This window comes from Maylandia zebra, linkage group LG3 (assembly GCF_041146795.1).
Source record: "Maylandia zebra isolate NMK-2024a linkage group LG3, Mzebra_GT3a, whole genome shotgun sequence".
Lineage (NCBI taxonomy): Eukaryota > Metazoa > Chordata > Actinopteri > Cichliformes > Cichlidae > Maylandia > Maylandia zebra.
In genome coordinates this window covers 37787502-37801098 of record NC_135169.1, presented here as the reverse complement: position 1 = coordinate 37801098, position 13597 = coordinate 37787502, and the positions used below count along the sequence as shown (strand labels likewise).

Sequence of the window (13597 nt, the reverse complement as noted above, 5' to 3'; positions counted from 1 at the left end):
CCTCATTTAACCCCCCTTCCTCCCTTCTCTGTTGCACACAACAAACCTAAATCCTCTTCCAGCAGGCAACAGGTGGGCCCTAAAATTGGGCCCTGCCACCTGAGTTAGGAGTGTACAGTAGGTGTGGTCAGGGGGAAAGTTTTGGGAGGGACCAGAGGCGTAGATTAGGGAGTGTGTTGTGGGAGGGTTTTGCATTGGGCGGGAGGAATGGAGATCCTGCAAGCAAGCTCAGTGGGAAAAAAAAAACCTACTCTAGATCTCCCAATGAAATGAGTCATGACCACCCCTCACAGACACACCCCCACCTCACACCACTCTCTGGTCAGAGCATGCTGCCCTCTCCTTTGCCTTTTGCTGCCCTCAAACAGTGGGAGAACCCGACACCCCTCATCCAAAGCCAGGGCCCCAAGCACAGTCATGTGTGACTCTGACTAAATGCAGAGAAACTTTACACCATCGGAATAGTGGCGTAGAGCCTCTTCCAGCACAGTTAAGGGGTTTATGTACGCAACCGGGGGGGATTAAGATGATGATATTACAGAGCCAAAAAGTATCACATGAATTCATTTGGAGTGAGCGAGGAAGGCTGAAGACTGGCAAATCGGTACAAACACACCTCACAGACTCAGCGAAGCGCCGAGGAGTTAACGTTTTTAATGTCACAGTGTCACCTGCGTGTGTGTTTTACTGTTATCCAACCGAAAAAAAGTCGCACAACCACAAACACGCACTCAAACACCACGTGACACAGCCAACTAACCCAGTGTGTAAATACTGTTCCTCCTTGTCGTGACCTATTTATGCATGCACAGGCATGTATGGGTGTGTGTGTGTGTGTGTGAGAGAGAGAAAGAGAGAGAGAGAGTGGTTGGTGAGGTCACCTGGTTCAAAATCATGCTACTGCAAATAGAGCTGCTGATTGAATGACAGGTGTGTGACAGGCAACAACATTTGCATTCGTTTTACAACATTCGTTTTATTTCTTGGGATAAAAAAATCTGGAAGTCATGATTTTAAAAAGACTGGAAACAAACGTCAGCGATAGAGTTTATCGTTCACATACCACGCATGTAGTTTTGGTTGAGTAGTCTCTTTTTACGTGTCACCGTCCTGGGGTAGAAAGAATGTGATCCAAATCAGCAAAAATAGATTTAAGTACACTTTAACAACCCCGATGTTGTATTACATAAAGGATTAAGGATAAAGATTTATTACATCCAACTAAGCAAAATTAAAAAATATTATTATAATATTATTATAATTAAAATATTAGCAAAAAAAAGTGTGAGGTTTTATAAACGAAACAGTAACTCTCATCCATGTGTATACCTTTCTTTAATGAAAGAGCCCGCAGTCAGAACAGTTAATATGCTGCAGCATTGTGAATGAATCCTCCACAAGTCTTCTCCCTATCTGCATTGCGCTGTTGCATTAGACCTCACTGTTGTATCTATATGCTCTCAGGAACTGCTCCAGAGTGGACTCAGCGGCCCCCATCAGCGCATTCATTCAAAGGTCAAACGGCCACCTATCCCCAAAGCGGCACCAGCAATCACTGAGCGCTCGGAGAGATGGACGGCGACCAACATTCAGCGCGTTCTCTGACAGATCATGCAAGAGTCCCGCGGCGTAACACAAATCCTCCGGCACAGCTATAGAGGTTGAGAGCAGCCCCAGGGGCCCGTCGGTGCAGCTGTTCGTCTCGCTGGCAAAGGTGCGTCCATGATGGGTGATGAGAGGCAACATCGTCGGGTCTGTTAGGAGAGATTATGAGGGAGATTATTTCATAGTGTTTCTAGTTTAAACCTCAATGAATGTAACGATCAGACGCACGCAGGAGCATACAGTAGCTTTATTAACACTACAACTGCCAGCTGTTTTGATCCAGTACTGTGCAGTTACTGAGTTACTGATAAATTTGGAATCTCATACAGTGTGTTCGCATGCTTAAAACACACTTCTCCAATATGTAATTATTTAGTTCCCTAACATTTTAGGTTATAATTGAAGCATGCGTTAACCACTTTGCAGTATATAGAGCCAGTCAGTTAAAAAAAACCCTAAGTATCCCAAATCAAGTTCATATATTTAGTGCCAAATTACAACAACAGTCATCTCAGGTGCTTTATATTGTCAGCTAGAGACCCTACAATCATATGGAGAAATCCCCAACAGTCAAACGACATGCTTTGAGCAAACACTTGGCAACAGTGGGACGTAATAACTCCCCTTTAACAGAAAGAAACCTCTGGAAGAATCAGGCTCAGGGAGGGGAATCTACCTTCACAGGGTTGACTGTGAAGGTAGATTCCCCTCCCTGACTATCTTTAAGCTTGTACCAACACTCGGATTGGTGGACTCAAGAGAAAGGCTCAAGCCGTGGAAGTGAGGCCAGAGGTGAGCTTCCACTGTGAACCAATAAACTTGCCTTTGTAAATGTACAGATTTACCCACAAATAAGTCACACCAAGCCACACAGGGTTACACACTTACAGACAAGATCACTGCAGATCAGATCCCAGGGAACAAAAAAAAGGCAGTTTGAGATGGCAGTCTTTATGCAGTGGCTAACGAGCTGCAACACATCTCAGCTATGGCAATAAGGCAGAAAGGATGAGAAAAAGCCCTCAAACATTAGGAGAGCTGCTAGAGGGAGTGACTGTAACACCACTAACACTACCAAAGCAAACATCATAGCCTTCTTAGCATAAAACCATGCTGCTTATCGTCACCTCACTTCTTAACCTTCATCAGCTTTATCCCTCTGTAGTTACTACATCTCTGCTTGAAAAGACTGTGTTTTTCAAGCTGGTAAAAAAAGTCAATTGACCAGCTTTTGCAGCTTTTGCAGCTATAACAGCTTCAGTTCTTCTGGAAAGGCTTTCCACAAGGTTTACGGCTGTTTTATGAGAATTTCTGACCATTCTGCCTGAGGTACATTTGTGAGGTCACACACTGGCCCACAGTTTCCGCTCCAATTCACCCCAAAGGTGTTCAATTAGGCTGAGGTCAGAACTCTGTGATGGCCAGTCAAGTTACCTCAAAAGATCTCATTCATGTCTTTATGGACCTTTCTTTGATGCACTGGTGTGCAGTGATGTTGGAATAAGAAAGGGCAATCCCCAAACTGTTCCCAAAGACTCCTGAAAAACAACCCCACACCATAATCCCTCCTCCACTAACTTTACATTTGGCACAGTACAGTCATATAAGTTTTCTTTTAAATTTAACCTTTAATTACACAGGTAGTCAGTGTGTTTTAAGCACAAATAATGTACTGGGATATGAGAAACATGCAAACACACTGTATGTAATGCCATGTTTGTGCAACAGGTAGTCCCATTGAAACTCAATGAGACAGTGATGATTTCACCAAAACATTTGTACGTCTTTTGAAAAGCACAGTGTTTAGTGATTGACTAAACTGTTTGCGTAACATGTACTCTGTTAAATAATAAGGCAGTAAACCAGTAATAGATTTATAGATAAAGTGATACCAATGAACCATCCTGTGTAAGGCCATTGAGGACAAGTCAACCAGAAAATATAGAGTACAGTGGTGTGTTAAAGGTTTACAGCCTGTTGTAAATCTTAATGCTCCATGATAGACAGAATCCAACAGATGAAGAGAGTGAGCAGAGGCATTCATGTAAATTACGTCACCGCAATAGGAGGAGGGGTAGAGAGGTGGCAGCAACTTATGGTGAAAAAGAGACATGATCCGTTTCTGAAAAAGAACCCTAACTTCAGCCTTAGTTTCTTTAATACATGGTTGATGTGTGGCTTAAAGGAAAAAATGTCATCAATCACAATACCTAGGTATTTGTATGAGGTGCCTCAGTACAGTTCTCCTGGCAACCGCCAGACCCAGACTTGTCCATCAAATTACACGATGGAGAAGCTTGATTCGTCACTGTAGAGAACAGATCTCCACTGCTGTAGGGTCCAGTGGTGGCACACTTTACACCACTACATCCAACACTTTGCTCTTGGTAATGTAATGCTGGGATGCAGCTGCTTGGCTGTGGAAACCCATTCCATGAAGATCTTTTGAGCTGATCTGAAGGCCACATGAAGTTTGGAGCTCTGTAGTGATTGACTTTACAGGAAGTTGGCGACCCCACTTAATGCCTCGGTATCTGCTGACCCTGCTCTATGTAAATACCCTGCTGTGTATTTACCACTTGTTAGTAAATACTTTGGGCAATACAGTGTATGTCATCTAGACCAACCACCTTTCCACTCTTCATCCTCTGTCCCCACTGTCTCCTTACCAATCCTCTGCACCTCCTCATTCAGTAGCTTTCTTTCTGTCCTGCTCTTTCTCTCCCTCTCGCTTTCTTAATTAATCAGTTCCTCAGAGTGTTCCTTCCATCTTCTAAACACGCTCTCCTTATTTGTTAGACTAGAAAGAAAGTATTTCTTATTTGTAAGTTGAACATACGGATAGCATTAAACTGTACTTTGACATCCACTCGTTTCTCTCTCCTTGTTATTATGATGTCATGATGTCACATTCAAATACTCATCAGAAAACCTTAAAACATGAGAAATCTGACTGAGAAGGGAATGATCCTTAAAACCAAGACAAGAAAATGTATTGGCCCATAGCGTAGCCTCAGCCTTTACATTTGGATAACTTTGGAAAGTATTTAAACACTGCAATCGCAATTTTAGTGTACAATATGTGTTTGGTGGGATTTATTCAAATAAATATATATTAAAGATACATTTATTGAGATCTCTCTTGAAAACCAAATCACATCAATGAAAGCGTTGACACTTTTCCATTATAAGGTCAAGGTTTTGACCAAGTTTATCGCTTTTCCTACGAACGGTGCCGTGTTCACGATAGTTTTGAACACATCGTCATCGCTTCGTTTGCGTTTTGTCAGAAAAGCAGCTCTGCGATTGGACAAGCTAACTCTTAAGAAGAGCCCCTCCTCCTCTTTCTGTGGGAATCCCCTCAACAACGTGTTTGGTTCGCAGAAAAATATTTTGACTTGTCGGCGGTTTTGACTCTCTGCAGTCACCTGTGACTCACCAGTGGGACGCTTAAGGTACCCGAGTGGTCGTACATGCCTCATACACTAAAGCAAATCCCCGAGAGTGACATTTATACGACGGGGAAGTTTTTACGACAGTTTCGCTAGCTAACGTTTAACCGAACGTCACGCTAGCGTAACTAGCTAGTCATGCTAACGCAGTTCGGCAACCTCAACCTATAAATGTGAGTCGGGCTGTGGATGCACAGTGTTTATTTACTTCGGGGTACGTTTTGACTCGAAATTAGTGTGTACGCGGTGTTATTACTGTTGAGACGTCGACACGGTGGCCATACGTGAAACGACGAGCTAGCTTCATTCAATTAAAAAGTCGGCCTACTACTGGAAGGTAGCTAATCATAGTGGCTGTTTGGGCCGCAAAGGCAGAAGTTGGCCTAGTCTTTAAATGATCTTTAAAAGCGCTATTAAGGAACAATTCTCTTATTATTCTTGCTTTTATAAAATCTATTTATTTTTAAGCTAACCGTAGTTGACTTGGCTAGTCAGCAGCTCTTCGAGTCAAAGGTCTGCTTGTTTTGAACTCATTTCCTGTGCGCAGAAACTGTTTTTACGGCGATCTTTGTTTACGACTGCTTTTCTCTGCTCTTTCTACGGCTTTTGTTTTTCTTTTTTTCGACCACAACAAATAAATAAATGCATAATAACAATAATAAAGCGAAAGTGTTGTGGTTTTTTTTTTCTAAAAAAGTCGAACGAATGCTATATTTAGTTTGTTTTCATTAAAATTGTGGGAAAACTATTAAATTAAGACTTTGTAGGAGATGTGAGTTGTTGCATACCTCCATTAACTTAATCTCCCGTGCTCATTTCCTGTTGATATCCACAGCCTGCCTGCTTCACCACTGGGAAAGGAGGGGGAGAAACTATGGCAGAGCAGGGCTTTGAGGATTTACAGCTGAGCCAGAATCTACCCTTCAGCCAGGATTCATTTAAAGAGCTGTGGGACCAGCTACCGTGAGTAAAGTCTTCATTCCAGATTCCATTAATTTTATTATTATTTTTTTTAAATGCAATTATTACTCCTACAGTGTGGCTGAATCTCTGTCTGTCAGTTTGGACACTATTTCCGCTGTGAACAGCAGTACAACAGGTCACGATGAAACCTGGAGGCCAGATGGCACCATGGATATGTTTCAGGTGTGATTACCCGACCTTATGCAGAATAGCATCTTTAAAGATTTGTCGAGATTCCTGTGACTTCAACATGCATGTTTATTCTTGGAAGCAAACTGACTTCCCTTTGTCTGTTTTCAGCTGATCAATGATCAGCAATTAGCTGAACACTTCGATGAAAAGCTCTTTGAGCTGCCAAATGATGCTTTGCCAAAAGATGGTGTTACACCTCCAGCCTCCACTGTTCCAGTCACAACAGATTACCCTGGTGAATGTGGGTTTCAGCTCAGATTCCAAAAGTCTGGAACGGCAAAATCGGTGACCTCAACTGTAAGTTATGGTTCATCTGACCTCGGAAAATCTTATAACTGTACTTGTGTTTTTTTTTTTTTTTGTTTTTTTTTTCCTTAAACAGGATGATAAATGTTATTTGTCTTACATCTGTTTTAATTGGTATAAAACAAACGACCAGAAATTTCACCAGGAATTTTAATATGATGGGCATTTTAACTGAATCCAAGTAATTAAACCAAGACGCATTATATATGTAAAGTTTGAAGGTGCTCTCAATCGATTATTCTGCAACCAAACATGACATGGAGCAGAAAGCTGCTTTCTGAGGCTTTCCTCACAGATAAAGAAGACTTTGAGAGCTGCTTTTAGTTTAGGCAGCAGTTGCTGAACTTAGTTTTGTGTGGGTTTTTTTTTTTTTTTTTGAATGCAGAAGGGCATATTTTATTTGTTTTATAACTGTTTTAATTTAATAAAACAAGTTAAACTCTCATATAGAGTTTAAAATGTGGAGGCTTGTTAATGAAAAGGTCTTAAATTGGTAAAGTCACTGCTTTTAAGTTATCCCTTGATTTTAAGATGAAGAAAAAAAACATCTTACCTTTTTTTATTAAAAATCCATTCTTTGGTATCGGTCATTGTGCCATTCATGTGGAATCTTTTTCATTGTGACGATTCGCTGAAATTTAACTTCCACAGTCAGTTGCTGCATTTGAAGAGCCAATAGTGTTGAAGTTTTCAGTGACTCACCATGTAGTGCAATGTGGTTGGCTAGCTCAGTTAAAGTTAGGGTGCTCTGCAGTGTAATCCCCCGCCACCCCCACCACTTGCTCTGGTCTGCAGGAGAAGGGCCTTCTGCTTGCAAAGCACTGCTCTGACATGACGGGACATGTTCCTGCACCCTCAGAACAGAAAGGGTTAAAATTTTATTCTGGTTCATTTTGCTTTGCTGCTTAGAAAAGTTAATGTATTTAATTTTGGATTATTTTGTTTTAGAGTCGAAAGACTAGTTCAGGGGTCAGCAACCTTTAACACCGAAAGAGCCATTTGGAGTCTGTTTCCACGCAAAAGAAAACACTGCGAGCCGCAAATACTTTTTGACATCTAAAATGAAGATAAAACTGTATATAATGTTTTTTACCTTTATGCTTTGTGTGAACAACTAAGGTGTGTTGTTTATGAAATCCATGAAGTGCTACAGAGAAAGGTCATGTCCAAATTCATGGGCTGGATCCTCCTGAGGACCCAGCCTTCGTGGTCTACGTGGGCCGGGTCCTCAGAAGGTCGGGTAGGCCGGAAGTAAACAGTTGGGGAAATTGGACGGTCTAGCCTCCTGATTAGCGTCACCGCTGTCTCGGTGGAGTTTAATAAACTCATCCGTCTGCTCCTTGCTATCTAAAATATAACAGGATGCTGGCATAAATTCTCGACCGTCTCATACTTCTGTTTAATCAGTTTTCTGTTTTGACGTTTAGTCAGCTGTGTGAAAACCAAGGAGGAACCCACCCGGGGGATTAATAAAGTTTTATTTTATCTAATCTAATAACTTTAATCTCAGCCAAACCGATTTACTCACAAACAAACAAAACACATTTTTAGGTTGTCTAAGTGACTTATATATTACGTTTAACCCGAGTAGCGAAAGTCCGCGGTGATCTGAAAATGATGTGCCGGGAGTTGTGCCGTTCTCGGTGGCTTCAGTGGCCCTCGAGCTCCCGGCTAGCTATCGAGCTGGTGGGTAGCAGACGTCTCCGAAAACGTCGAAGCACTTTTGCAAATATGCGATATCTTGATAAACCGAGCAGATATTTGATGTTTACACAGCTACTTTCTCGCCTGAAAATATGTTAAAAGTTTATTTTGTGACCCAGAAAGATTAGTATGAGTAATTTTAAAACTTAGTAGCGGCTGCCATTATTGGAAACTGGAGTTTGGCTGGGCCGCGCTATGAATTCTGGGATATGGTAGGCCACGAAGGACACACCCGATCCATCCTTCAAATTCGGGGAAAAGGAGGACTCATTTGTCGGAGGAGTCTACGAATCTGGACAGCCTTCGGCGCGTCACTGTGACGTAATCGGTCTACAAATGCGGCCTCAGGAGGATGCAGCCCATGAATTTGGACACGACCAAAGTTACATTTTATTTATGTAATTAACACATTTTGAACTTTTAAAGAAATATAACAAAAGGAAAGCTGAACTAAAATGATCCATGTAGCAAAGAAAAACTGTTGTGAGCCGCCACCCTTATATCGCTTTTGGAGCCTTGACCTGACTTTTAAAAAAATAATTGGGGGGGGAGCACTATGCTGCTAAAAAATGAAAAATAGATATTTGCAAAATTCTGCCTAAATATGTATTTTACCTGGTTAATGTGTGTGGCGGGGCGTGGTCTGCAGTGCCGCTGCAGGGAGGCGGATGCACCTGAGCGGCACCCGCAATCACGCCTCGCCGCTTTTACATCTGTGCTATCTATGCTGTTGTGTTGGTGTGTGTCGGGCTGTGAGCTGAAAAGCTACAGCCGCCTGTATACGTCAGCAACTGTGTGTGAAAAGTGGTCGATAAAGAGATGCTGAAAAGCGTTTTCATGCAAACATCGTCGGGTCTGCTGTGATACGTTTACAATGGGACTTCTGCTCCTGAACCTCTGCGCACAGCGTCTGCAAATCGGGGCTGTGCGAAGTCACTTTCATCTTTACGCAGGACTGTAAGCTGTCATCTGTGAGGCGTGAGCGGTGTTTGTTTTAGAATAGCTGCTGACAATGTGGATCCGAAGATTCATAACTGGCCTACCTGGGGTTGAAAGTCTCGATAAATGCACGGCGTTTCGGCGGGTACACCGGCCTCTGCGAGTGCGACTCTTATTTTGAGCAATGAAAAAATAATAGAATATAATTTTATTTTTTTTTTATTTCAATATCACAATCTTCCAATTTAGAACTACAAAAAAGAACTAACATAAATAAAATACACTTCAGCTAAATACTTCTAATTTATTTTCCCAAACCACGCGGAGCCGCACCATAAGGACTAAAGAGCCGCAGGTTGCCGACCCCTGGACTAGTTGAACAATTTGGCTCTGTTTGAGATTAAAGATTTAAACAATTTTTTGGGGTCTTTGGTGAGCATTTGAATCAAAAAATGTTATTAACAAAACTTTTTATTTTTATTTTTTTCTGAAGTACTCAGAGGTGCTCAACAAACTGTACTGTCAGCTGGCAAAGACCAGTCCCATTGAGGTGCTGGTGAGCAAGGAGCCTCCTCAGGGTGCTGTACTCAGGGCTACTGCCGTGTACAAGAAGACGGAGCACGTGGCTGATGTTGTTCGCAGATGTCCCCATCACCAGAACGAGGACCGTAAGGGACACTTTACAGCATTTTTTGGGGGGGAGGGGAAAAAAAGCAAATTGGTTGAAATAATATGACTGTGAGCAGAAGAGTTGGAGGTGGATTGAAGGGATGCATTGAATCTGAACATTAAGGATGATGCCAAGACAACAATGTGGCAAATTTCAAATTATTTAGGAGTCCAAAAAAACCCCTTCATTTATTACAAACGAGCCTTTGCAATTGTCATCACACAATATTTAAATAATTAACTAATGCAAAACTAACACAGACTACACAGTAAATGTAGTCTTGCCTAACTGTTGGTGCATCCCTGACTATTTCAATTTGTTTTAATCTGTAGTCTATTCAGCTGTGGAGCATCGCAGCCATCTGATCAGAGTGGAGGGCAATCAGAGGGCTCAGTATTTTGAAGATCTACACACAAAGAGACAGAGTGTGACTGTACCATATGAGCCTCCACAGGTATGACTGCCCAACTGTGTTCACTCTGAGGTGCACATCTCCGCTTTTTCTACACAACTTTGATTTGTACCCATTCATGTTTCCTCCATCGGTCTCATTAAATTTGTCAGTGGATGGATGAAGTGCTGCAAGAGCTCCAGACATTTTTCTTCTCCACATGAACACACCCCCACACAGATCAGGGAAGGGGTACGATTTACACATAGGTTGAATGCGTTCACTTTTATACAGGTGTGCATTTCTTCAGTGGAGTTTCATACAGATAACATATAATAATCAATCATCCAAAAAAGAGACTTCATTTTTATGATCTTGCGATAACTTGATATATAATAAGTTGTACTTTTATAATATAAAAAATGTAGTCTTTCTTTTTTTTTACTTTGGAAAGAACGGCGCAGAAAAGGTGTTTTTTCTTGGATGTGTATCATATTACCTTTTAACTGTAGTTGCGTGAGCCAGCAGTACATTTTAATATTTATGCTTTTCCTGTTTCAGTTGGGCTCAGAGATGACCACTATCCTGCTGAGCTTCATGTGCAACAGCTCCTGCATGGGCGGGATGAACCGCAGACCTATCCTCACCATCCTGACCCTGGAGACTCCAGAGTAAGTCAGTTTTCTCTCTCGTGTGGCCAGAAGCGCAGCACAAACCATTTCTATGGTGATGTTGTTTAACAGGTCATCTTGGTTTTTGGCCTATTTTATCTTTAGAACTGCTCAAGAAAAGTCTCATCTTGCAGTTTGTTTGTGCAGCACAGAAAAGCCGTTTGACCCTTACTGCATTGCATGTGCTTCTCTAGGGGGCTGGTTTTGGGCCGGAGGTGCTTCGAGGTGCGCGTCTGCGCTTGTCCAGGCAGGGACCGTAAAACTGAGGAGGACAATAAACAGAAGAAGGAGAGCGGCACCAAAGAGACAAAAAAACGAAGTACGTTTATGCTGGTTTCAGTTTTTGTTTAGTTTTCTTCCTGACCTCACTGATTTATTTATTTATATCTCCTAACCAGAGAGCGCACCACCTCCTGACACCACATCCACAAAGAAGTCCAAATGTACCTCCAGTGCTGAGGAGGACGACAAGGAGGTTTTTCTCCTCCCTGTAAGTAAATATGCATACAAGTACACTGAAATTCTCTCTCAGCCTTTCAATTTCATGACTTTCCTCTAATTTCTGCCGCAGGTTCGTGGGCGTGAGCGTTACGAGATGTTGAAGAAGATCAATGACGGTTTGGAGCTGCTTGACAAGGACAGGTAGGAGGCACCCTGGAAACTTTTATTGGATATGACAGCAGCTACTGTAGACTGACAACAACAGGGAGTCGGTCTCAGCTGGTTCCAGTTGTCAGGTGTGCCTTTGGCCTTTACTGTAGTAGAATTTATCCTGTTTTCATCAAAACCTGGAGTCTCCTAATCCTGACACTAGAGGTCGCTGTGTGTGGTTGTTAACCATGCTGCACAGCCTGTAAACTGAAGCACATACCAGCATAGCTCCACATTACGTATTGTTTATGATGATCACACTATAGCGAAACATAGCTTTTGTAATAAATTAGCCGTGTCGTCTTGATGGTCCGGGTGTCTGTTTTCCATGTTGTATGAAAACAAAGTTGACCCTCTGGTTTCACATTGTTTGATGTGAGCACTTTTAAACTACTGTAAACGTGGCATTGCTACAACGTAGGGTGAATCCCAGTATTATATCAGGTGTGTAAATATAGGGTGACAACCCGTGTCCACGGTTAATGTAGAGATCAGAAATGGCTGCATGAGGGCTCTAATTTAAAACAAACTCCTTACAGGCAGCAACTTCAGGGTTATACAGATGCAGCTCAGTGCTTTGAGATGAAAACAAAAATGAAGCATCCAGTGTTGAATACCCAAAGGTAGCATAGAGTAAATTAACATGGGCTATTTAATTGGCCATGCCATGGTTTTGTGTTTGTGCTACCTGTAACCTTTTGGGTATTCAAAGTGGAAGTTATGCTTTCGGTTTAGCAGCTTGGATGAGTGCACTGGGATGTACATTGGTCCTAAATATGTTGCATCATTTTATAACCCTGCTTTCTCTCTGCAGCAAAAGCAAGTCAAAGGTCTCAGTGAAGCATGAGGTTCCTGTGCCCTCCAGTGGAAAGAGGCTGCTGCAGAGAGGAGAGAGGAGTGACAGCGACTAAGATGCCCATCACCTCAATTTCGAAAGCAAACGTCACGTTTTTGTCTCAGCCTTCAGGTTTCTTTCAGGTTTCAGGTTTCAGGTTGCCATCCTGCCTCAGTTAAACGGTTCCTGAAACTGTACTGCCTGATCAGTCAGTGTAGACTGACATACTCTTGTGTTCAGTTATGTTTTTCTTTTCTTTTTATAAAAAAAAAAAAAAAAAAGTTTTTGAAAAAAACAACCCTATGTTGGTAATTGGGTTAGAGCCGTTCAGCATGAGATTAAGAATGATCCTTGTCATAACGAGTCACTGCCGTTTATTTAAATAAAGTTCAAAGCTAGGCTTGGAAAACTTGAATGGAATTTGCCTCTGATGTTGCTGTATTACTGTGCCACAGTCCTGTCGCACAATATCATTTAAAAAAAAAAAAATATATATATATATATATATATATATTTTTTGCATGATTGTCTGGGAAATGCAACCACCTCTGCGCAACCTTGATTCATATGCAATATGTAATCATGTTTGTGTAAAACAGAACTAACCCATGGTATTAACTGATCATTCTTTAGTGGGGCTTTTTTAATTTTTTTAAATAAATGCAGATGTATCAGTTTTCACCGTCACTCTTTTTGTTTCGCCTGTTGTTGGGAACATTTACTTTTAGTTATCAGTTAGATTTGGTAGATGAGGGGCTGGCTGGATCATCCCCTGAACTAACAGTCTTTTAGTATAGATTTTATTACAGGAAAAAAAAAGACAAGTGTCTGATGTTATAAGTTAGTGTTACTTGAGTAGTCACACAGTAAATAGATGTAATGAGAACAAAATTTTTTTTTTTCTTCTTCCCCTTTTGGACCTTTTTCATAAAAGGAAGTGAATGTGAGTTCTCACGTTTGCATGTAAACGTCATGTTGATGTCCCCGCTGACCAAACAGTTTTTACACTGCCAACAATGTGTTAAAAGGCATTCCTCTTATTGTTTTTGATTATTTGGGGAAAATAGTTTTGTATAAGAGGGTTTCTCTATATTTTTCTGTTATTTTTCACTTTTGTATTGTACTAATTACTTGTAACTTTAAGCTTTAACGTAAAATAAATGCGATAAGGATCACTGTGGTTTTGTGTTCTGTTGGACAGCATAAACAAATATTTTT

At 41.5% G+C, this 13597-nt stretch overlaps 1 protein-coding gene and 1 long non-coding RNA gene across 5 annotated transcripts; one reads left to right on the top strand and one right to left on the bottom strand.

Moving 5' to 3' along the window:
• Nucleotides 1-1318: 1318 nt before the first annotated feature.
• LOC105941427 (uncharacterized) lies at nucleotides 1319-5912 on the bottom strand. Its single transcript, XR_001168020.3, has 2 exons — nucleotides 5846-5912; nucleotides 1319-1754 (listed from the first exon to the last, which is right to left on the bottom strand). It is a non-coding gene; the product is annotated as an uncharacterized LOC105941427 (long non-coding RNA).
• Nucleotides 4927-13554, top strand: tp53 (tumor protein p53). 4 transcript variants are annotated; one of them, XM_076881805.1, is made up of 11 exons: nucleotides 4927-5060; nucleotides 5893-6020; nucleotides 6119-6203; nucleotides 6321-6509; nucleotides 9655-9829; nucleotides 10164-10285; nucleotides 10784-10893; nucleotides 11088-11212; nucleotides 11292-11383; nucleotides 11465-11535; nucleotides 12359-13554. In XM_076881805.1, exons 2-11 carry the CDS (start codon nucleotides 5932-5934, stop codon nucleotides 12453-12455), a joined length of 1155 nt encoding a protein of 384 aa, XP_076737920.1. In that variant the 5' UTR covers nucleotides 4927-5060; nucleotides 5893-5931; the 3' UTR covers nucleotides 12456-13554. The 4 variants fall into 4 exon arrangements, with proteins under 4 accessions (XP_076737920.1, XP_004571233.1, XP_076737921.1 ...); XM_004571176.5 differs by having other exon boundaries at nucleotides 6095-6203; XM_076881806.1 differs by lacking the exon at nucleotides 4927-5060 and adding an exon at nucleotides 5083-5230.
• Nucleotides 13555-13597: the final 43 nt, after the last annotated feature.

What these genes read in the sequence shown, in the direction of transcription:
- tp53 (XM_004571176.5), top strand. Translation starts at nt 5,932, where the DNA reads ATGGCAGAGCAGGGCTTTGAGGATTTACAGCTGAGCCAGAATCTACCC. An exon ending in CCATCACCAGAACGAGGACC is followed by an intron (nt 9,830 to 10,163) that starts GTAAGGGACACT and finishes TTTAATCTGTAG; the next exon opens with TCTATTCAGCTGTGGAGCAT. An exon ending in AGGAGGTTTTTCTCCTCCCT is followed by an intron (nt 11,384 to 11,464) that starts GTAAGTAAATAT and finishes TTTCTGCCGCAG; the next exon opens with GTTCGTGGGCGTGAGCGTTA.